This window comes from Notolabrus celidotus, chromosome 8 (assembly GCF_009762535.1).
Source record: "Notolabrus celidotus isolate fNotCel1 chromosome 8, fNotCel1.pri, whole genome shotgun sequence".
Lineage (NCBI taxonomy): Eukaryota > Metazoa > Chordata > Actinopteri > Labriformes > Labridae > Notolabrus > Notolabrus celidotus.
In genome coordinates, this window is record NC_048279.1 from 20,070,373 (window position 1) to 20,093,681 (window position 23,309).

The window sequence follows — 23,309 nt, forward strand, 5'->3', positions numbered from 1 at the left end:
GACTCTTGACGTGATGACTGCAGGATGCACTTGCACTCTTCATTCACTGTCAGGTAAAGGCGCTTGCACCAGGTTTCAGGGCAGAACCTAATCATTTCATGTATTAGTGGTGGGGAGTTGAGTAATACAAAGGCTGTCTGAATATTACTTTATTTAAAAAAAAAGAAAAATCAATCACTGCACTGTGAAGAAAGTTTTCTTTAGTGTTTGGTTAAAAACGTCATGTAGAAATACTAATATTATTTAAAAAATCCTCTGGGGCCCTTGTCAGTCATAGGCCCCAAGAAACATCCTAACTTTGATCTACCAACTCCTCCTTCCATGCCATATCTGAAGGATAAAAATCACTGTTTGCCAATGGTAAACATAATCATGAATGGCTTTTATTTTCTAGGCTGCACAATTAATCCCAAATTCATAGTTATCACAATGTAAGCGTTTGCAATAAACGCATCCCAAAGGTCTGAATTCATCATTCAAATAAAAAAGTAATTTAATGTAAACAGCTTTCTCACTCAGCTTGGTTATATGTATCTATTAAATGGGGGCGTTATCACCATCTAATAATTAGCCATGCTTTCACTCCATTTTGATGCAGTCAGATGAAGTTCAAACAAGCAATCTGCTACCCTCAGATTAATTAGTGCCAGATTAGAGGTGAAAGAAATTCCTAAGGATTATTTCTGTATTCAGAGGAAAAATGTCCCACATGAAAAATACAGATAGACATAGAAAGTGGTAGTTAAAGCCAATATGCTCTCAGAAAACACCTGGAAACTCTAGTCATTTCTGCCTGTTGTGTGGGGGATGGTTGTAAAACAAATGACCCGGGGCTTATCTGTGTTTCCCTAATGAAAATCACAGGACAGAGATGGTTCAAAGATTCTTAATAGACAAACCGGCTGGAGTATCGGTACATACACAAGGCTATCAACCACTGGAGAATGTGCCATTTGTTCCACATAATGTGGCTAATGTTAAGAAAGAGAAGAGAACATTCTCAGTGCTATACTTAGTCATCAGAAATCCACTTGGTGTCCTCTCTGCATTATACTGAGAAGTACCTCAGACAAACCCATGTAAAATAAGAAAAAGCAAAGAAATAAAAAGAACTGTCTATTCATGTAAATTTAGAGAAAGCTTCACTATATTTCATTACATCAGAATTTTATAAATTCCCAGTAAAGATTTGCTCTAAAGAAAAGTATCACTGTTTTGATGTGGTTGATTATTTTCATGCTTTTCATGTCATCTTTTTCTAACCCTGTGTTTAGAAAACAGACAGTGTTGGCTCCAATAGAGCAAAATGGAAACTTCACACACTGCGCAGGCCTGTGAGCTCAACAGGACTCCACCTTGTTGTACTCAGCCACTTCCCTTTAAAGGCAGGAAGAGAGAAGAAACAGAAGAGGAAGAGAGGCAAAGGGGGACGGGCTTATTGTAATTATTTAAAGTAAGAAAAATACAGAAGTGAGACGTTGAACAGACACCTCTAAAAAAAAACAGTGAAAGCCAAAGACAAACAGGAGAGAATCGGAAAGACAAAAGTCTGAAAGGGGGTAAAGGCCTACATGTAAACATGGCTCCTTGGACAAGGACCATATCGGAGCGGTATGGTGTAGGTAAGTCTGTGTGTGTTCACTTGTGTGTGGGTTAATTTACGTGCTGATGCAGTGTTTCTATGTTAAGGTATGATGGTAAACTTTCCAAATAAAGACAGAAACTAAAATGCCTATCATTTCCTGCTTAACAGGATGTGAGCAGGTGCATACGGTTTGATGGCACTCAAGGATTTACACTTCAGATTTCTACATCTAAATAATTTTAATCCTAAAAATCATTTCATTTTACAGCAGTAGGATTCAAGTGTCCTTGGCGTGTATGCTAAACCAAATTGTCATCCATCCACAGCTGATGGAGAGGTGGGGGGCCAGGCCATCTTTATGCATTACACATTATGCAGCTCACATACACACAAGCAAGATGATAAATAGATCCTGAAAAAGACAGTTTTAGATGTAGAGGGATTGATTTTTGAACCAGGGGAAAAAAAGCAGCTGATCGTGCAAATACTTTGTAAAGTCTGTAGTTTATCTGTTTGTGGTTTTAATATGGCTGGACAGATTAGCATGTGTTGCTGTAAGATATACAAGACACTCAAACTTGGTGAGGAAACGATTTTTGAGTTCTCACAGAGATTACAATTTTGTGAGGAAAATTGCATTTTGCAAATGATGCTCTGATTTATAGGTTGCGAGTCAGCAATTGGTTTATGTAGAAAGTGAAGGAAAAAATAGTAAGTGTTTAATTTTACTAGTTGTACTGTGTATTGTGTGGGCTTAACACTGAAAGTGTGATGAACACAATTCTGAATGAAATACTAATGAAAAAGCACACTGAAATGCTGTTAATCATCTCTATCTTCCTGGTCTGTGTAATACGACAACACAGGAAGTAGAGGAGGATGGAAAGTAGTGTGCTTGAGTTTGAAACTGCTGAAGACCGTAACTGTACTAAGAACAGAAACCACAAACTGTTGTAAACTGCACACACACATTTTTTTGTTTGTAAGGCGTTACATATTCTACACCAGGTATTGGTCTGAAAGAAGGATTTCACCTTTTTATTCTGTGAAATATAGACTATATTTAGAATTCATTTCAAGGGTGTGTGACTGCTTGTTTAGTGTTTTGTTATCCTAATGATCAAGCACCCTGTACAGTGAGGCTGTGTTCTACATAATCTTAAATAAGTTCAGTTGAGAACAAATTTAATTTTGACCTGGGGTGTTAAGTTTAAGATTTTTCTTTAGCAGTTGGCCTCCAATGTGCATGTGAAATGTATTTATTTATTTAACCTTTATTTGACCAGGTGAGTTAATTGAGAACCAATTCTAATTTGCAAGAACGACCTGGGCGAGAAGGCAACACAGGTGGCATGACAATAAATAAAAAACAAAACAAAAAAACAGAGAGGACATACAGAGAGACCTAGAGACAGAACAATACAATACAAAAATATGACCACAGTGAACAAATTAAAAGCAATTTAAAAGCAGGTGCAGTGATGTTGAGTTATGGGGTGTAATACGTTTTTGAAAGTGGCGAGTGGAATGAGAGAGGTCAGCTTTAGGGATTATTGCAGGTGATTCCAGTCATTTGCAGCGGAAAACTGGAAGGAGGTGTGTCCAAAGGAGGTCCGGGCTTTGGGTGTGATGAGTTTGATAAAGCTACTTGAGCGCAGGCTACGGTTTGTGCTGTGAAGTTTGATTAGTGACTGTAGATATAACAGGGTTTTACCAGTGAGGGATTTGTAAATGAATAGAAACCAGTGTGTTTGTCTGCGAGGGTGGAGAGAGGGCCAGAAGTCCTGAGTGTACAGGTGACAGTGGTAAGTGGTGAATGGGGCTTCAGTGACAAAACGGACAGCAGCGTGGTAAATGACATCCAGTGAAAGCATGACACCGCTAGTTGCCAATGTCTTCAAAGACCTATAGCACTTTTAAATCAAGCTATCTTACTATCATAGCCGTGGACTGTGGTGTAAGCTAACAGACATATCACCAGGGGCTTGGTCCCTCTCACTTTGTGTAGCTTACTATTGGGCCTGTGAAGGTTTATAATTTATTTGTGTATTTATTTTACTGCCATCAAGAAACTGTCTTCCTAATACAACCCTTTATCATGCGGTTACAATTGTGTTTTTTAGTAAAGTGGAATTTTGCCGGCCAAGGAGAGAAGCATCTTTCCCTCGAAGTAGGAGATATGGTGTTCATCCAGGAGGCCTGCGATGGTAAGACTATCTAAGAAAATGTAAAAAGTAATATAGTTTATGTCACTGAAAATGTAATAACGCATATTTTTTTGCTACAATACACCAGGCCACATCACAAAAAAATGTAGATCTTTTTCTATATTAAAATATGTAAACTTTAATAGTCTACTTACTATTATACTTACCATGTGTAATTTGAAGAAATAGAGCGTTTTCTGAGTTAAAACAAAAATGATGTGTAACTTTTCTTAATCTTAATTTACAGTCTTAACTTAATCGATAAGTTTCATCCAAAATAGGCCTAAGGTTATATCTCCTATTCAAGATCGTAGTCTGCATCCTTACCTCCCTTCAGGTTTTAGTCTACCAGTATTCTGTGCAGACTCCTCCACATTTCAACATTTAACCCCAAAAGTCTCTCTGTGTAGAAATGCTTGTATAATTAGCCATCTGTTTGTCTTTCAGGATGGTATCGAGGCCACTTAGCTCGGAACAAAGCCCAACAGGTAAGGGCTTGATCACACATAAACTTGATTTTATAGAGTTGACTGTGTATGACTGAATTTAACAGAGATGTGGTAATGACACGTATGTTGGGACTTTCAGTCTGCTGTATTGAACTCAAAAAAGGTGTATTTATTCCTAGTTTTATGGATAGAAAAGAACAGCCATCACTCATTTCTTTTTTCTCATCTACCCACACAAATCCCTTCCCAGGGAGTGTTTCCTGCAAGTTTCATACATCTTAGGGAGGTCATCATAAAAAAACGAGGGTGAGTGAAACTGGAAGTTCTTAAGTAACTTTCTCTTTTCAACAGTCCAACTTTTTACAATGCGTCTTGTCATGTTTGTCATATTTTTATCGTTTTTTTTTTTTAACAGAGAAGAAGAGGTAGTGTTGTCTGCAGAGATGCCCTTGGTAAAGGAGGTTACCACCACACTGAGGGAATGGGGTAGCATCTGGAAGCAGCTCTTTGTGGTAAAAAAAAATTATAAGCAGCAGAGACACAATGTATGTATGCCCATCTGTGAGTGTGCTTGTGTGTAACAGCATAGATCTGCTTTTCCAGGCCAACAAACGCAGTCGTGTCAAGCAGGTCCAGAGACTGATGTGGGAGCTGATGGAGTGGCGTTCACAGCTCCTGTCTGGCACTCTGCCTAGTGATGAATTTAAGGAGCTAAAGCAGAAAGTCACCTCCAAGATTGACTATGGCAACAAGTATGTCTGTTTACACCTCACTATAGTCACTGTTTGAAACGGAATCCTCTTACTCATTCAAATCAGTCACACAAGCTTATTTACTCCTGCTTTACTGCCATGTTCACATCTTTCAAACCATTAATCTCCCCTAATCTTTCATCCTTTTCTCTTTTATCTCCCTCATTCTTCCACCACCTCTTTGTCTTGTTCCCTCATTTGTTACCAACCCTTCTCCTGTCCTTTTACACTTTCCATCAATCTCCTGAATCCCCAACCTCTCTTGCTTCTCATTACAGGATCCTGGAGCTGGACCAGGTGGTTCGGGATGAGGATGGGAACATTTTGGAGCCAGAGCAGGCGAGCGTCATCAGTCTTTTCCGGGCTCATGAGGAGGCAACGGCCAAGATCAATGAACGCATCAAAGAGGAACAGGTGAAGAAAGAGATAAAAGAAATAGTGCTGCCGAGATCAAAAAGAAGAAAGAGTGAATTAACTATAATGTGACGGAGAGAGAACCTCATGAGTGGGTTGGCAGCTACTTCAAGTAGGTTTAAGTTAATTTATCAACTAGAGTTCCCAGAGACTTGTCTCTCTTGTGATTTAACCTGTTTTAACCTTCTAAGAGGTAAAGAATATATACAGAATATAGAAAGGACAATTTTTTTTAAATGTATTTATTCATTACGCAAAAGCAATGAAGTTAAATTTTAACTAAAAGTGCCCACAATGGATAGTACATTTTACACACCAATCATGTCTGCCAGCCAAACTTAATTAAGAACTCCTGTTCTCACAAATTGGCTCGACTTCTCTTTGGCTCTGAACAGCCTGTTTTGTTACACTGAGATATTAACTGGAGGAAATGTACTCTTGAATTCTTTATTTTTCTTCTTCCTTACAAACCTACAATTTGGATTCTGCAGCTGGCACAGAACCATGTGATTAAAAGTTGTTAAATGTTGCTCCAGCTAACCAGATTTGTCCTTGTTGTGAACTATATTGATGTGTTTAGCATTTACCCTATTAAACCTTTGTCCTGGTATAACCTTCTTCCACCAATGTCCTCTCCTGCAGTCCAATGTCCAGACAGACCACAGCGGGATCTCGGCACGGATCCAGTCCTCCCCCACCCACAGCCTCTACGTCTTTGTCAGGAACTTTGTCTGTCGCATTGGAGAGGACTCAGAGCTCTTCATGTCCCTTTACGACCCCATCAAGCAGAGCATCATCAGGTGTCACCTGTCCTTCTATTTTAGCTTTAGTGACTAGCCATATGCAATCTTAAGAAGGTGTTTTTTTTTTGTTTTTTTTTGTATTCTTTTAGATTTAAATGCTGATTTAAATGCTCTTAAATAATAATCATATTAATTTTGAAGTCTTATAGATTGATTTATCCCCTCTTGCATCCATTTGAAATCACTTTGGGGGTGTCATAGTTAGTCACATAAATGTATAAAGCTGGGTGCATGAGCTTCTATTGTTACCTATATGACTTTATATTGCTTTAGCCTCCCCTGTTGCTCACTCCTTCTCTCTGTTCATCCTGTGTGTTGCTATTCCTCTCCTCGTATTCCCTCATTCGTCTCCTTCCACTATTGTTAAACTCTCCAAATTAGAACAATGGCCGCCAAAAATAAGAATACAGATAACACAAATTATAGGGCAGGAGATTCTGACTGGCAGCGCTGTGTGATTCCTGACAGTGCTGATGCTAAGCCCTGTCACTCACTGTCATACTGTCGATATCTAAGCCTCAAACACTGCAGCTGTGGGTAGAAAGATAGACCTGAATTGAACATCAAAATAAATCCACCTCTATTCCATGTCTCTTATTTTCTTTCCACTTTTCCAGATGCCATGTTGTACCTTGTGTTTTCTGTGCTTGTCTTATCATTTCCTTGATTAGACATACTGTACACTGATGGAACTGATATTCTGCATAATCTAGTCACCCCCTGCCTGTGATGTTATGACAAGCTATCAACTTTCTCTCAGCTTTGATTCACCCAATGCTACTAACAGACATCTACTGTGTATACATGTCTGTCTTGCTGTCTGCCTGTCCTGCTCATCCCTCTGTCTCTTAAAAAAAACTCTTGGGAAAAGAAGGGTTGTATTTTTAGCTCTGGAATCTAAACTATTATGCAGCTGCTCGGGGTAACATTATTGGCTTCCCATGCCTATCAGAGGATAACTGAAACACTTAAACTTGAGTGTCCTCAAATTCACGTCATGTCACATCAGGCAGCTAAATATTTCATGCTCATGTACACCAGACAGGCTGCTCTGGAATACTAAAAGAAGAGGGAGACAAACAGTCAAGTATCATCTGTACCAAACATATACTCAATCCTGCATTGGACAGATAATTTTTTATCTTTTTGATTCATCATTTCTTGCAGGTATTGGATTTTTTTGAAGTAGTCTGAATCTACAGCACTTTAATCATGATCTCAGCTGCTTTTTTTTTATGCTCTTTGAGGTTGAATATTGAAATGTTGTGAGGCATAGCTTTGCAGAATTGTTATGTAATAGAAATGTGTCATTTTTCACTCTTTCCTATGTCTGGTGCAGTGAGAACTACTTGGTACGCTGGGGCAGCAAAGGATTCCCAAAGGAAGTGGATATGCTCAATAACCTGAAGGTTGTCTTTACAGTAAGTGACCACGAGAGGGCACTGACACACTGTTTTTCAGCACTACAGGCCACTGCATGAGAGTGAACAGATCTATTACCTCTGAAAACGTTGACTTGTTTATTTATTTATTTTTCTCTCAGATTGTACTCTGTACCCTTTTGCCCTGTCTCCTTTTCCTCCATGTTTTCATTCTTCTATCATTTATTCCCACTCTTTACACGTCTCTTTTTCTTGTTTTTCCAACTAGGATTTGGGGAATAAGGACCTGAGCAGAGAAAAGATTTATCTGATCTGTCAGATAGTGAGAGTAGGCAGGATGGACCTGAAAGAGATGAACAACAAGAAGTGTACTCAGGGCCTGAGACGGCCGTTTGGTGTAGCAGGTATTTGCAAAGCATTACATAAAACTTGACAAAGGCTGAAAATGTTGCTTAATTACCAATCTGAGTTGTCAAGAAATTGATGAAATTTACTAATTTTTACATTTATAAAATTGCTAAGCAGTAACATTTCAGCGAATTGTCATTATTACTGAGTGTACCCTGTAGAAAACCTCACCTAAAGCTAAAATACAAAGGGCAACGTAGAAAGACTGTTTCACCAGTTAAGCCAACAATTATGGCCTTTAATTGCCTCCTCACTCATTTTTACCTGCTCCCTAAAGGTCAGAGTAATTCTGTCTTGAGTTGTCAGCAGAAGCAGCTGCTGCAGGTACTATTGCCAATATTTTCACCTGGGAGCTACAACCCCTGCACTCCTGAAACAAAGCTTAAATATTGATGATGACCGTGCACTAATTATAATTTTACCCTTAAGTACTGTTGCATTGACCACCTTAAAACAGTTGCCTCCTCTGTCTGCATATAAACTCACAAAGCAGCTAGCAGGCTTTTGCAAGGAACCTTTTATGCTGGAGTCAGTGCATGTTAATGTTTCACAGATGCTGACACTGTTTTGATGTGAAAGTCAAGTATTGGAGTTGCTTTGATTTTCCATTGCAGACAGATATGTTTTTTCTCTTTTGCAGTGATGGACATCAGTGATACCATCAAAGGGAAGATTGAATGTGACGAGGAGAAGCAGTATTTCATCCCCTTCTTCCCGTATGTCCTGTGTTCCTCCACTATCACTCTTCCTCTCCTTCCTCTCAATCATTTAGTTCTATAAGAAACTCCCATTTCTGTTCACATTGTAATACAAAAAGAAATGTTGCATCTTTATTTATGAGAGTTGTGTCTGTTTTGAAGAATGTTTGTGTGTGTTTGTTTGTTTGGATTCAGGGTAGTTGCTGAGAATGACTTTCTCCACAATTTACTGAACAAAGTGACAGCATCACGAGGGGACAGCGGGGGCCAAGGTACGGTTCCACACTTACAAGCGTTTGCTTTGTGTTTTGTGGTGTATGAGCCATTTGACTGCTCTGCCAAAGTTAGGGGGCCTGCATGGATGACTGTATTGCTCCCACTGGACTGTGCACACTGCAGCCATTTGCAGGCAGACTAAATGACCATCTTTCACTGCATCCTTTCCCCCCTCTCCCTGCACTGTTTGTTAGAAGCAGGACATTATACTGATGGATAGCATGCTCCCCTGAGTCGATCTTTTCATATTACTTACCCACTGTTTTCCCTCCTCTGCCTGCACTCGCAATGCCCACTACCCCATGTTAACGGCTAACCCTGCCATCCCCAGTGTGTAACACTGTCTCGTTCCTCATATAGTTACCCTGTATGTTGGACTGCACTTTTATATCTCTCAGCTTTTATCTTTCCTCCTGCTCATGAGGGCCCCGAGCATAACCTAGATATGAGAGGAGCATTCGGAAGAGCAGATATGGAAGTATAACCTCAGGCCACCCGACGTCTGTTCTTAACATTACCTACCTCTAATCTTTCCTTTCTCTCCATTTGAGATTTATTTGGCTACAACACACACACACACACGCACGCACACACATGCACAGACGCACAGGCACACATTAACACACATATACAGAGTTTTCTGTATGTGGCCTTCAAAATGTAGACTTGTGACATACTCTGCATTTTATCAGCGATATATTTTTCTTTAAAAACTCATTCTGTTTTTCCTTTGTCTCTTAATGTGTCGTCTGAGCTCTCTCATATAATTTCTTTGAAGGCTGTGGGACTCTATGTTCCTTGGAAAAAATGTCTGCCTATTATGATTACACTGTAATCCTCCCTTTGTTTCTTTCTCTCTATCTCACATCCTTTCACAAAGAGGACAGAGAAATGTATAGTGTTGATAACAGTCTATTCTGCTGTAACAACAGGCGTCTTTACCCAGGCCTGGTTCACCTTGAAACTTTAACAACTTTGATAAACAATAAAACGAGCACAAAGTGAGCCTAACTTTAAGTACAGCCTTCTGGCTTTGTGTTTCAGGGTTTTTGTGGGCCATGAAAACATCTTAAAATGTTTTACATTCAGTTCTGTTTTGTACCGAGCGTTGGAATCCTTTATTCATTCATTTGGCTGTAATGTGAATGTACTTACCTGCAGAGAAAATTGCAAACTCCTCACTGGAAACCTCCTCTCTCATTTAAAACAGCTCGGCATGGTATCTGTTTTTTCCAAGTCAGTGTTCTTCAATCTATTATGTTTGCTTCGGCAACATCTTGAAAAGTACCCTGCGTTCTCGCAATTTGTTTTGTGTGATCAACTTTGTTTACTACAGCATAATTTTTGTCTCTTTGAGGTTTATGTCACTGCACTACACAAAATCCTAAGTTTTTAGCTATACCCTGTTTTATAGTTAATATTGACAATGTACACCCTTCAATGAAATTAAGTGTCCCTGTTTAATCAATATATAAATTAACTTGTAAGATTAATGGTCCTCATAAAGGTAGTTATACATTGGAGACATTGTATAACACACATTAGTCCATCGTCTGTTAAAATTTTACAAGTCTTGAAAATTCCCTGATGGTCTTAATGCTTCTTCTGGAGCCGTCAAGTATGACTAATTTCAAAGACAATTCTGTAGCCCTCAATAACCTTGCCCCTCTTACCTGACCAACCTCATCAAACGCCACTCCCCATCTCGCCGCCTCAGATCATCAGATGCCAACCTCCTGTCCCCTCTCACCAAGTCCAAGCACCACACCTTGGGGGACAGAGCCTTTGCCATCGCTGCCCCAACTCTCTGGAACTCTGTCCCTCCACACATCCGCAACTCTGACTCACTTCAATCATTCAAAAGCCACCTCAAGACCTACCTGTTCCAAAAGCATACAACACATAACCTCTCCCCCTGCCTCACCTCTGTCCCTGTTTTGTTTTATTTATATGTTTTATTTTTAGTTTTACCGTATGTACAGCGACTTTGAGTACTTAGAAAAGAGCTATATAAATGATATGAATTATTATTATTCATATATATCATCCTTCTTCTTCATCCTCATCCCAGGTCTGTGGGTGACCATGAAGGCTCTGGTAGGAGACATCGTTCAGATCCGGAAGGAGTACCCTCACCTGGTGGACCGAAGCACCGTGGTGGCTCGCAAGCTCGGCTTCCCAGAGATCATAATGCCGGGCGATGTTCGCAATGACATCTACCTCACCTTACAGGCTGGTGACTTCGACAAATATAACAAGACGACACAGAAAAACGTGGAAGTCATTATGTGGGTCTGTGACGAGGAGGGCAAGGTAATACAGGTAAGCAGTGTGAAGACGGAGCACACTAATGTATGTGATAGGAAAGGGATTTGTGTAAACGGGGATTGGTTGGAGTGTATGAGGTGTTTGAGGTAGTGGTTGTGTTGTATGTGTGTGTGTACCATACATGCAATGCTTGAGAGATAGAAATGATATGGGCCAGTGAGCAAGAATGGAATGATCAAGAGCTTACTCACCCTCTCATGGTCAGGGGCACACAGACGTGGCTTTTTCCCCAGAATATAAACCCATCCAAGGCATATTTGGATATACACACACACAAACACACTCACACACACGGATATATTATCCTTTGGCTCAAAATGACACATATTTTCTCTCCCTCCCTCTTTTCTAGAACTCCATCTGTCTGGGAGCAGGGGATAAGGCCGTCAGCGAGTACAGATCCGTCATCTACTACCAAATCAAACAGCCCCGCTGGATGGAGACAATTAAGGTGTGTGTGTGTGTGTGTGTGTGTGTGTGTGTGTGTGTGTGTGTGTGTGTGTGTGTGTGTGTGTGTGTGTGTGTGTGTGTGTGTGTGTGTGTGTGTGTGTGTGTGTGTGTGTGTGTATGTGTGTGTGTGTGTGTGTGTGAGAATCGGTGCCATATGGGAGCAAAAAGTTGGGATGATTCTAGGGGCCCATGACTGACAGGGGCCTTAGAAGATATTAGAAAAAATACCATGTTTGAACTGAGCCTGCAGAATAATATATCTATATCTACATGATGTAATATTTTTGGGTTGGAATGGTTGTAGGCAGGGAAGTGGTGGAGTCCAATTTGATGTTTTTCATGAGACCCAAAATCCCTGATGGCGTCCCTGTATGTGTGTGTGTTGAAGAAGTTGTAGAGCTGACAGTACTCTGCCTATACTTGATAATCCTTTCAGTTTCCTTAAAGGTGCCTGATGTTTGCATATCATTTTCACTTGTTTGTGTAGCATTTGCATTGGTCCCTTTCTAAACAAAAATGTTGTGGTATACTTTTTTCAATTTGAAGATGTCTGTTATTTTATATGTCATAATAGCATGTGTCCCTCAGGTGGCTGTCTCTCTGGAGGAGATGCACAGAATACATTTGCGCTTCATGTTCAGACACCGCTCCTCCCAGGAGTGTGAGTATCAGCCTCTCATCCTCTGCCTGTCTGTCGACTGAATGCACCCACATTCTTGAATCCTCTTCCCTGATCACTAGGGCATTATGTGACGCTGAAAGGACCAAATGATTTGAGGCAATTTAGAAAATGACCCAAGACATCATTACTCTCACTCGATTATACAAATCAGTAGACTTTCTAGCTCCAGTGCCTGAATTCTAGCCCTTCCCTCTTTCATTTTCTATTCCCCTGATGTGCTTTTCCCTTGACCCGCCCTCCCTCTGTTTACAAATTGGTCTCCTCCGTCTCCAGCCAAGGACAAGAGTGAGAAGAACTTTGCCATGGCTTTTGTGCGCCTGATGAAGGAGGATGGGACTGTTCTTCAAGATGGACTGCATGATCTTGTAGTTTTTAAGGTCAGAACCAGACGAGAAACTTTTTCAGACAGAGTAACACATCAACAGGTTTAGTATCTTCCTACATGGAAAAACTATCTCAATAAAACCAGAATGATCTCAGTGGAAACCTCATTTCAAACGAATGAAGTAACTTTTGCAGCTTATTTTGCAGCTTATTAGCAGGCCAAAATGCAATCTGAAGATGTAAATACACCCTGATTATAAATTAGGTCATACTGAGAGTTTTATGATGAGAAAGGGTCACATCTCAATCCCTTTTAGGGGCAAGAAACTTCAAGTAAACAGCAAAAAAAATGCTAATCCAAAATATTTAAAGATGGCAAAAGATTCATTACCCATGTTCAGAAATGAGAGACTTAAAGTTTATCTTAACTGTACCAAAGATCAAAGTTATGCCCATTCAATTCTTAAGTTTTCTTTGATTTCAAGCCAAAAAATAAACACAAAACTTTGTAGCTTCCAAATCTCATAAGTTAAAATCTAAAAACGTTTGTGTACAAAGAAAGCTTAGAACTCCTGTCAGAATTGCATTCATAGATTTCTTTAAATATATGTTATTAAACATTTCCCCTTGCCAACATAATCCATCCGCTTGACTGATGTTCCACAAAAAAAAGGAGATGGGCTTGCCATAATAAAATGTCACTCTGAACAAGAGCAGTTTTATTTAAGGATATCTCTTGTGTGCTTTGAAAGGGTCTTAGACCTTTTTTTGAACTCCTGAGATATGAGCCCAAAATTTATTTTTTTAATAATCAAAGCAAAAGTTTATACATTAGCTGAGGAAGAGCTTTGTTTTGTTTAGCAGCAACCATCATCAACGCTGCTCTGATCATACAGTAAGTCTGGACTGGAGATTACGGCCACCCAGAAAGGTTGAGTGAAGCCAAATAGATTTCCTGCCAAATCAGCCGAAGCTGAGATTGAATCCCGTCTTATTGATTTAATGCCAAACGCAATGAAGATTAATTACTTGTGATTCACTCAAAAGACCAAATGGATGGTCTCCCTGTGCCCTCTTTCTCTGTTATCTCTGGTTATCCCTGCAGCCCCCTTCATGTCAGTGCCACTCATGGCTTCAATCTCTTACTCCTGCTTTTTCACCCACTTGTTATCACGAAGAAGGCATGGATGGGCTTTTAAGAACCAAATTAATCTATGACCTACAGAGAGTAAATTATGAAGGAATGCATTATTGTAAGTTTGATTAGAGAAACAGAAGTGATGACATAAACATAGAAATAATCTGGTCTCTTTCCAAAATATAAACAGTTGTTGATGTTTTTGTTTGTGCTCTTTGAGCTTTCTAACCCGTCATGGCTCCGCTGTTGTTAAAATGATGAGTTTCAAACTGAAATTGAGTTTAGAAGGGGATTAGGCTCAGTGATACATGAGAAATACTGCTGTGGAACTTACAGCTTCAATGATTACTTGTCATTTTACTCTTGGGTACCTGCCTGATAAATCAATGCAATCCCCAGCGTCTCCCTCTGAGTTGTATCGAGAATTTGTGCTATTAAAAGAACGATAAGTCTTGTCTTAGTTCTGCTTTGAGCCACACCAAAACTTCCAAGCCATCATTTACAAAGTTATATTATCACTGGTGTTTATCAACGTTATTTGGGTTGAACATAATTTTCTAAAACTTTCCTCTCAGGGTGACAGCAAGCGCATGGAAGATGTGAACTGCTATTTGTCGTTGCCCTCAACCCGCCACCACCATGGCGACCTCCACAAGGGGTCAGGGCTGAACCGCAGCTCCAGCAACGTGTCGGGGAGTGGAGGAGGCCTGTCAGTCAGCTCCAGAGACAGCTTCTGTATCTCTACCCTGGTGTGCTCCACCAAACTCACCCAGAACGGTAGCTACCCCGAAGTCAAATACCCTCTCGTGGGCAAATGACACACGCCCTTCTACACACTAAAATTAATGGAGGTTAAAGAAAAAGTATATACGAGGAGGATGTTGAAAATTGAACTTGACATGCCAAATAAAAAAAAACATCAACATCTTCTTTCAACAGAGTAAAAAGGACAAGCCAAGACCGTGAATAATAGTTTGCAACAAAATTGGTAAAGGACAAATCCACCAGTTTGAAGGTCTCTTTAAACCTGCAAAAACACAACTGGTCAAGTGTACATACATCATTGATGAAATGTTTGAGGTTGCACAGAATTCTCCTCAGAAAACCATAGACTGTATAAAATATGGACGTAGTATCCGTGACGTCACCCATCTGTTTCTGGAGCGCTGTTTTGAGTCAGTCAATCAAGTCAGCTGTGCCTCTCATTGGAAGACTTGTAATCTTAATATCTTCGAAACTGCCGCATTAGAAAAAAATTCGTCTTTTGAACCAGGCTGTGAACATGTTTATTTCTGCTGTAATGATCAGCTTTTTGAATTGGTGTGTATGTGGTTTCTGGTACTTCCGGAGCCAGCCTCCAGCGGATCTTTGATTAACTGCAGTTTTTAGCACTTCCGCATTGGACTCATATTTTTCGACCAGAGGTTGTCGCTTGCAGAAAACTCATAAAAAAGTGACATGCCAAGAAAATATTTTTGACCTTGTAAGTTAATTTTAGGTTTAGAGCTAAAAGTTGTGTCAGGATTACAAAAACTAAGGTTAGGGTGAAGAAGATAGCCAGTCAATTAACAGTGAGTCAACAGTTTGATAATTATGTTAGCTGACCCAGAACTGTGTTTGTGTGTGTGTGTTCAGTATGGTCATGGGTCAGTGAGCAAAAGATGGGGGACACTTTGTTGTATGCATAGGTTTTAGTGTTGGGGAGTGACGACATTTTGTCCTACACACCCTGGCTGGCGGCCACATAACTAAACACGCACACCGGCGTGCACATCTACATCTACAAATGCACACGAACACTTTCTATCCTGACAGTATGGTGCATCAGACACAGGTGCCGTGCAACAGCTGTTACTTGGGAAGCCAGTCCATCACTATAATGAATATTATCCTGCAGTATTAATCACCTGTACCATAGACACACACACACACACACCGGTCACGAAGACATGAAATGACAGACACTGTCACACAGAGGCTTACAGACACTGTCACACAGAGGCTTACAGACAGACAGACACCCGTTCTCATACACAAACACACAAAGGCTCTAAGGCTTGCAGACACACAGTGTTGCTGGGGCCACCCACCAGATGTGCGGCTTGGCTTGGTGAGTCAGAAATTATTGGACAGGGAAAGCAGTGAGCTTCAAGCGGGCAGCTCTGCGGAGACATGCCAATCTGGCCCGTGTCAAACTGCAGCAGAATTAATGACACAAAGTGTGGATGTGAACGTTTAGATGGAGGTCTCTTTAGCATAGGAGGATGGCCTGCGAGCTTGACAGATCATCTTTTGATTAAACATGACTTTGTTGTTGCTTCTCGCTGCGTGATTTGGAAAATCTTGGAAAACAAACAAAAAATATTACATTGAAAAGGATTTCGTTTTTACACAAATCCTTAAATAGACAAGTTATTAAACACAGAAAATGGTACAAAATACATATTTTTCTGTCATTTTTCAAATGTCTTTACTTATCTTTTAATCAAAGGAAATTGTTAATAATTGTTTGGTTTAATCATTGTTTCAGTCATAATAGTTGTATTATATATAAAAAAAGTTAACAGCACCAAAGTCTAACCAACAGGATTCCAGTCACTGACATGATACCTGAGTTTAGCAGTTTATATGTATTTCCTGTGACATATAAGCTGAGAATATTCCAGCACAGAGTAAAGTTTGATTTTGCAAACTTACTACACATCTTCATCACAATAGATGTGATCCGATGTATCATTGGACAGAACAATATGTGTATGTTAACCAGCTGAACACAAACTGTACTCTGTGTGTCTCTCCTCTGCAGTCGGCCTGCTGGGTCTGCTCAAGTGGAGGACTCGACCTGAACTCCTCAAAGAAAACCTTGAGAAACTTAAAATAATTGATGGAGAGGAGGTAGTGAAGGTCAGTGGTGTGAATACAAGTTTGTCCTCGCACGAGTGCATAGACTGGTACGTGTGCTCTCTCATAGACCTCTCCGTTGTCTGGTCTGTGTAGTTTCTGCAGGACACTCTGGATGCCTTATTCAACATCATGATGGAACACTCTCAGACTGACGACTACAACATCCTCGTGTTTGACGCCTTGGTGAGTGTGGTGTGTGGTGTGTGTCTGGGTGTGTGTGTGTATGACTAGTCAACAGATGCTGCCAATTTCTTTACAGGCTGTCTTTGTTTGTACAATTTCTTACATTTCTGCCTGTCCATATTTTTCCAAATAAACATGTCTATCAGACAATTTACATAACTCCTCATCTGCAGATTAAATGTCTATTTCCATGTAAACACACAGCTCTCTTTCTGTTTCTCCCTTCTGTCTGACAGATTTATATCATAGGTCTGATTGCTGACAGAAAGTTCCAGCACTTCAACACGGTGTTGGAGGCTTACATCAAGCAGCATTTCAGCGCCACACTGGCCTACAAGTAGGTCACTTCCTGAATCACCGTGCACTTCGTCATCTCGTTCTGTTGCGTTTTGCCTGAGTTTCTTGATTGACAGAAGGCAGAGCTGTCAGCTGCATGTGTGTCTGGCATCAGACTTCAACATTTTTTTATTCTACACCTCATCACATCTGAACATTAGTGATGTGAAGTGAACATGACAGAGAGGTACAAACTAATTGATATTCTACATGTTTCCAAAGAAAGAGAAAGAAAGGAGAAGTTTGTAGAAAACTCAGCTTACCTACCAATCAATTTGCCTGATTATGGAGCGTTGGGACACAGAAACAATACAGAGGCTCTTTTGCATCTACAGGGTTGCTAAGTTGGAGGATGATTAAATTATGTATTTATTGGCAAGAGAAAAAACGTTTTTCATTATAAGGAAGGTTTAAAATAAGAAAAAGTCCAATTGCTCTTCCTAAGGACTCTAGATGAGTACAATATGTTCTTCATCAGCATTTCAAGCATCAACCTAGTTAATCCCTTGAGAAGGTCAAGAATCTATTTGGTCAGCCAGTTGAGACCACTTTACTGAAACTCACAGAGCATGACTGGCTATTAAATGTTTAAATAATTTCACTGTGGGCTCCAATAGATTCAGGCTGAGTGCATCCACTCAGGGATCAGAGAGGAGATTTTAAGACTTAATGCACGGTGATATTAATAATAAACATACAACCTTTTTATTGTGTGAAAAGAAAATTGCAAATGATGATGATAATAATAATGACAACAATCACAATAAAATAATAATACATTCATAATTAAAATATGATTATTCTCATGATGAATTTGTATATAAAGCAACAATAAGTAGTATCAATAATAATAATGATAGTAATAATAATAATAACAAGAACAAGAACAATAATAATACTAATAATAATAATAATAATAATAATGATAATAATAATAATTATTATCAATAATAATACTGCTCTATCTGTTAACATGGAGGAGGCAGACTTAATGAGCTATACTGCAGCAAATCATTAGGAGGGGCTCCAAATGTTTTGGCTTCCCACTCTTGGGAGCTGTCATTTAGTTGCTGTCAGCTATTTACTATGCCAAACACTGAAACTATACAATTGTTACACTTAATGCGACTTAATGACCCGAATGTCCCTTGAAAATGTAATGTTAAATGACTAGTGCACTGATCCAGATGCCACCAGAGTAAGTGTGTCGTTCATTTAAGAGGACTTGACCGGACAAACCACTCCACTTCACTATACGGCAATATAGCTAGAATTTTAAACTTGCCTCTCTGTGGAGTACCAGCTAAAGCACTTAGACATGCTCCCAAAACACTACTGTCTGCTTCTTACTCTCTGTTAATTCACTCAGTGGGCACTAGGGAAACATTGGTTTGATTTGCCAAAGCTTCAATAAGGAAATTAAAAACACATCAGACTCCTCCTTCACTCTGTTCCATCCTTTTGACCTTGTTTTTCCAATAAATGCTGCTGCCCCTCTCGGCTACTTCTAGCCACTTGTCTCTCTTCCTGTCCATCTCCCCACCATCACTTCATCCCTCAGCTGCCCTGCTAGAGTGTTGGTGTTCACCCCCTTTGAGAGGGTCATGGCGGCTTAATGCCTGTCAGCTCAGAAGCTGTTATGTAAAACTCTTAAACTCCCTCTCACTACATTTTAAACTGTCTATCTCTTTCCCTTATAAAAATCCTCCTGTTCTCACCTTTAAGCCATGCACTAAAACAAAATCAAGGAAGACTGGATGGCAATAACGATGGTAATATTTCCAAGTCCACCCTGACGGCTGGATTAGAGTTAATTTTTCACGGGGACTTTTATTGTGTAGGAGGATTTGATAACTTTAGACCAGTAATTGGATGATCCTCCTTGTACCCAACAAAAGCCAGATGTCTTGACCCTCTAAAGGCCTACATTCCTGTTTTAAGTGTTATAAATATGCCAATGCACTATAACATGCCGTTAAGGTAATTCAGATGGAGATCAGGTAGAGAAATAGTGCTAAGACTTAAACTTAGACTGAACTCTCTGCCACCTACACCTCTCCTGGGCTGCTGTGACACACCGGAATATTTATGTGTGCCGAAAGACGCCTGTGGGGAGAGTGTGTGTTAGAGAATGCTTTTTTCACCATGCATCTCAGGGCAAATAAAAATGTCTGTGAGTTGTATGAAAGGTACATCTGTTGAGGTGTGAAATACTATTTTGCCATTTTTTCACCTCCACCCTCCCTGCCCTTCTCCGTCTCTCTCGTACCTCCACTCTCCTCCGTGTTGCACTTCGTCTTTCTGCTCTATGGAAGTGAAAAATAGAGTTGGTGATTAACTTTTCAACCTGTGGAACATCAGGGAAGGTATGACAATTCTGACTGAATGGTTTCTTTTTTTTCCCTTTTTCTCTCGCTCATACTTTCTCATCTCCTTCCTCTATCACTCTCTGGCAGGAAGCTGATGTCGGTGTTGAAGAAGTATCTGGATGTGTCCAGTCGAGGGGAACAGTGTGAGCCCATCTTCCGAACCCTCAAAGCCCTGGAGTACATCTTCAAGTTCATCGTGCGCTCGCGTATGCTCTATTCCCAGTGAGTGTTGATGCACCTATTTGTGGAGTTTTCTTATTATAATGACTTCTAATTTACTGCTAATATAGCTTCTTGAAGGCTCACACATATGCACACACACTGCTCAATGACACTGCATTGTCTTGCATATTTGTTTTTGACAGTTCAGTGAAAAAAAAAAGGAGCTGATAACAGCACTAATGTTGCTAATAAGCATTGATGATTAAGCGGTGTCCACATGAAAGGTAATGAAAGGGCAGAGCTGCTGAATGGGCTGCCAACCCAAAACCAGACAGACAAAGTTCCTGTTGAGAGACTTATGACACCCACTGTGCCTTGCCGAGAGCTGCACTATAAGATAAGTGTAAACACTATTTATAACTGTGGCTCAGAAGTTGATGCTGACAGATGAGAAACATGATCCACAACTGTGTGATTCACCCTGCCTGTGGGAGAGTTCAGTGCCTGTGTAAGTGTGCAGGTACATGAGGTTTCGGTGTAAAGTTTTATAGGTTGTGTCCCTCTGTTAGGTGTAAGTCATTGTACAACTAAGGCAAGGCAAGGCAGCTTTGTACAGCACATTTCATACACGAGGGCAACTCAATGTGCTTTACATTAAAACATTAAAAGCATTGGAAAAATTCAGACAGGCATAACAGAACACAATTAAAATGACAAATATAATAAAACAGAAAAGAAAAGGAAAATTAGAAATATATTAAAAATGACATTACAATTTAATTTAAAGTGAGTTAAAATAAGCTAAGATAGGAAGGGAGTGGCAAATAAAAAGTCTTAGTCTTTGATTTAAAAGAGGTGAGAGTTGGAGCAGACCTGCAGCTTTCAGGGAGTGTGTTCCAGATATGTGGTGCATAATGACTAAACGCTGCTTCACCATGTTTCGTTCTGACTCTAGGGACTGAAAGCAGACCAGTTCCTGATGACCTCAGAGGTCAAGGTGGTTCATAAAGTAGTAGCAGATCAGCAATGTATTTTGGGCCTAAACCATTCAGTGCTTTATAAACCATCAGCAGGATTTTAAAGTCTATTCTCTGACAGACAGGAAGCCAGTGTAGAGATCTAAGAACTGGAGTGATGTGGTCTACTTTTTTGGTCCTTGTTAGGACTCGAGCAGCAGCATTCTGTATGAGCTGCAGTCATCTGATGGACTTTTTAGGGAGTCCTGTAAAGACACCATTAGAGTAGTCTAGTCTGCTAAAGATAAATGCATGAACGAGTGTTTCTGCATCCTGCTGAGACATGAGTCCTTTAATCCTTGATATATTCTTAAGGTGATAATAGGCTGACTTTATAATTGTCTTAATGTGGCTGCTGAAATTAAGGTCTGAGTCTAAGACTACACCAAGGTTTCTGGCTTTGGTTGAACATTTCATCATTGCAGATTGGAGCTGAGCATTAACCTTTAACCTTCTTACTTGGCTCCAAAAACAATCATTTTCAGTTTTTTCTTTGTTTAACTGAAGAAAGGGATGGAAGAACTAAGATAAAAGGGATCCCTGTCATTGTGTTTGTCATTTAGAGTCCACTACTAACCAAGTTTTTCTTTTTTTTTTTAATCTTGGAGGGGACATCATGGGCTTTGTTTGTGGAAATGAATGTTTGTTCAATGCAGTGGATGAGTTTAAATATTTATTCATGCAGAGTTTGAGGAATTATGGAGAAGCTTTACCCTGGTTTCCCAACTGGTTGAGGGTATGCGTGTGCTTATGTGCCTGTGTAGGGAAGTGTGCGTGTGTACAAGCCTCTCCATATGCATTTAAGAATATGTTTAAATATATGTCTGTGTTTGTCTGAGCATTATATTATCGCTTGGCTGCTCCTGGATTGACTGAGCTCCAGTCGGCAGCCTCCCTGGGCATCCCTGAACTGATAAACCTCACTTCCTTCTCTCCTCTCTCTCCGTCTCTCTCTCATCTCCTCTCTCTCTCTCTCTCTCGTCTCTCTCTCTTCTCTCTCCTCTTCTCTCTCTCTCTCTCTCTCTCTCTCGTCCCTCTCTCTCTCTCTCTCTCTCTCTCTTCCTCTCTCTGATGTCCCTCTCCTGCAGCCAACAACTTCAGCTTCCTCTGCATCTTAAGTTTTTACATCATGTTTCTTCTTCTATAAGCCTCATCATACTTACAGAAAAATCAGGTATTCAAGAGAGCATGCAGCGCTGTAGGTGCATCTGGAAGGCTCCGCTTTGTCACCATCAAGGACTGGCAGTCATTAATAGTTTAACAGCCCATCATTGAAGATTTATTAGCTTGTTCAAACCAGCTTGTGTTCATGCAGAGACTATTAGGGGCATATGATGTTTACTTTGAAATTATGTAAGGCATGCTGTACCACATATTGCTCTTTCTTTCACCTTCTCTCCGGCCTTCACGCCCTATAGCTTTCATTACACTCCTGAGTTTGCTTCATCAGTTGTTTTATTTTCTCCTTTCCCAAGAGCTCAGACAGTGTTCTATATTTTCCACTGTGTTGTCCTACCATTGTCCTCTTTTCTCTATCCAAAAATCACAACTCTCTGTCTCTCCTTCATTTCTCTAATATTTTTTACACCAGTTCCTGTGTCAGGTCCATTTAAACAAAAAAAGATGTAATATAGAAGATAAAAAGAGATAAGAAATATCCCTAGATGATGTTCATTAATGTGATAAGGATTCCTGTTATTATGAGATCTTTGTGTTTTCCATGGTCCACACTTGATCATTTTGTTAAAGAGGTTTTCGTTTTACAGTGACACTTCTAATTAGCTTTTTGGATAATTTGTCATTCATTGGAGGCATAAACATCGGGCACTACTAATAAAACAAAGCTTTTAACACACAGAAAAGGTTTACTTACCAGCAATGGGTTTCTGTTTAAGCTTGTTCATTCATCCTCCATTTGCGCTCGCCACGGTCTCATTCAATGCCAAATTCTCCACAAAGTTCATTATACCAACCAAATATTAGCTAGAATATACCCCTACTGTTAAAGATAACCTATAATAGATGTATTGATCCCCTGCCAACCATGCCCACATGTTCTGGTTTTGCCCAAGATTAACACCATTTTTGGGGCAAAGTTTTTGATACTTGAGCAAAGCTCATAACCAGATATCCCCACCAAAACTCACTCTAGCCATCTTTGCATACCCCCTGACTCTAGCCTCCCTTTTGCGATGAAACAAGCTCTTGCTTTCACTACTTTGTTAGCTTCGGTGGCTGATCCCTGTTTGACTGGAAACTAGCTTGCCCCCCATCATATGATCGCTGGATCAGAGAAGTCCTCTGCAACCTTAAGCTGGAAAAACTCAGATTCTCCTTGAAAAACTCCTCTATAACATTTCAAAATATATGGAATCCTTTTCTGACATTTGCAAAATCCATTACTTTAATTCCTGATTCTGATGATGAGTAAATCACCTTAATC

At 40.0% G+C, this 23,309-nt stretch overlaps 1 protein-coding gene across 1 annotated transcript in view; it reads left to right on the forward strand.

Annotated features, from left to right (window-relative positions):
* The window catches only part of LOC117817893 (dedicator of cytokinesis protein 2-like), a 107,777-nt gene continuing 84,468 nt past the window's right edge, over window positions 1-23,309 (forward strand). The window contains exons 1-22 of the mRNA XM_034690689.1: window positions 1-53; window positions 1,275-1,622; window positions 3,709-3,792; window positions 4,240-4,280; window positions 4,492-4,547; window positions 4,657-4,753; window positions 4,845-4,993; window positions 5,272-5,407; window positions 6,050-6,207; window positions 7,550-7,631; window positions 7,861-7,996; window positions 8,641-8,716; window positions 8,894-8,970; window positions 11,046-11,296; window positions 11,655-11,753; window positions 12,341-12,413; window positions 12,708-12,811; window positions 14,472-14,673; window positions 16,703-16,800; window positions 16,894-16,983; window positions 17,220-17,320; window positions 19,776-19,910. Of these exons, the coding sequence (XP_034546580.1) occupies window positions 1,580-1,622; window positions 3,709-3,792; window positions 4,240-4,280; window positions 4,492-4,547; window positions 4,657-4,753; window positions 4,845-4,993; window positions 5,272-5,407; window positions 6,050-6,207; window positions 7,550-7,631; window positions 7,861-7,996; window positions 8,641-8,716; window positions 8,894-8,970; window positions 11,046-11,296; window positions 11,655-11,753; window positions 12,341-12,413; window positions 12,708-12,811; window positions 14,472-14,673; window positions 16,703-16,800; window positions 16,894-16,983; window positions 17,220-17,320; window positions 19,776-19,910 (2,288 nt within the window). The 5' untranslated portion in view covers window positions 1-53; window positions 1,275-1,579. The remainder of the gene's footprint in view (window positions 54-1,274; window positions 1,623-3,708; window positions 3,793-4,239; window positions 4,281-4,491; window positions 4,548-4,656; window positions 4,754-4,844; window positions 4,994-5,271; window positions 5,408-6,049; window positions 6,208-7,549; window positions 7,632-7,860; window positions 7,997-8,640; window positions 8,717-8,893; window positions 8,971-11,045; window positions 11,297-11,654; window positions 11,754-12,340; window positions 12,414-12,707; window positions 12,812-14,471; window positions 14,674-16,702; window positions 16,801-16,893; window positions 16,984-17,219; window positions 17,321-19,775; window positions 19,911-23,309) is intronic.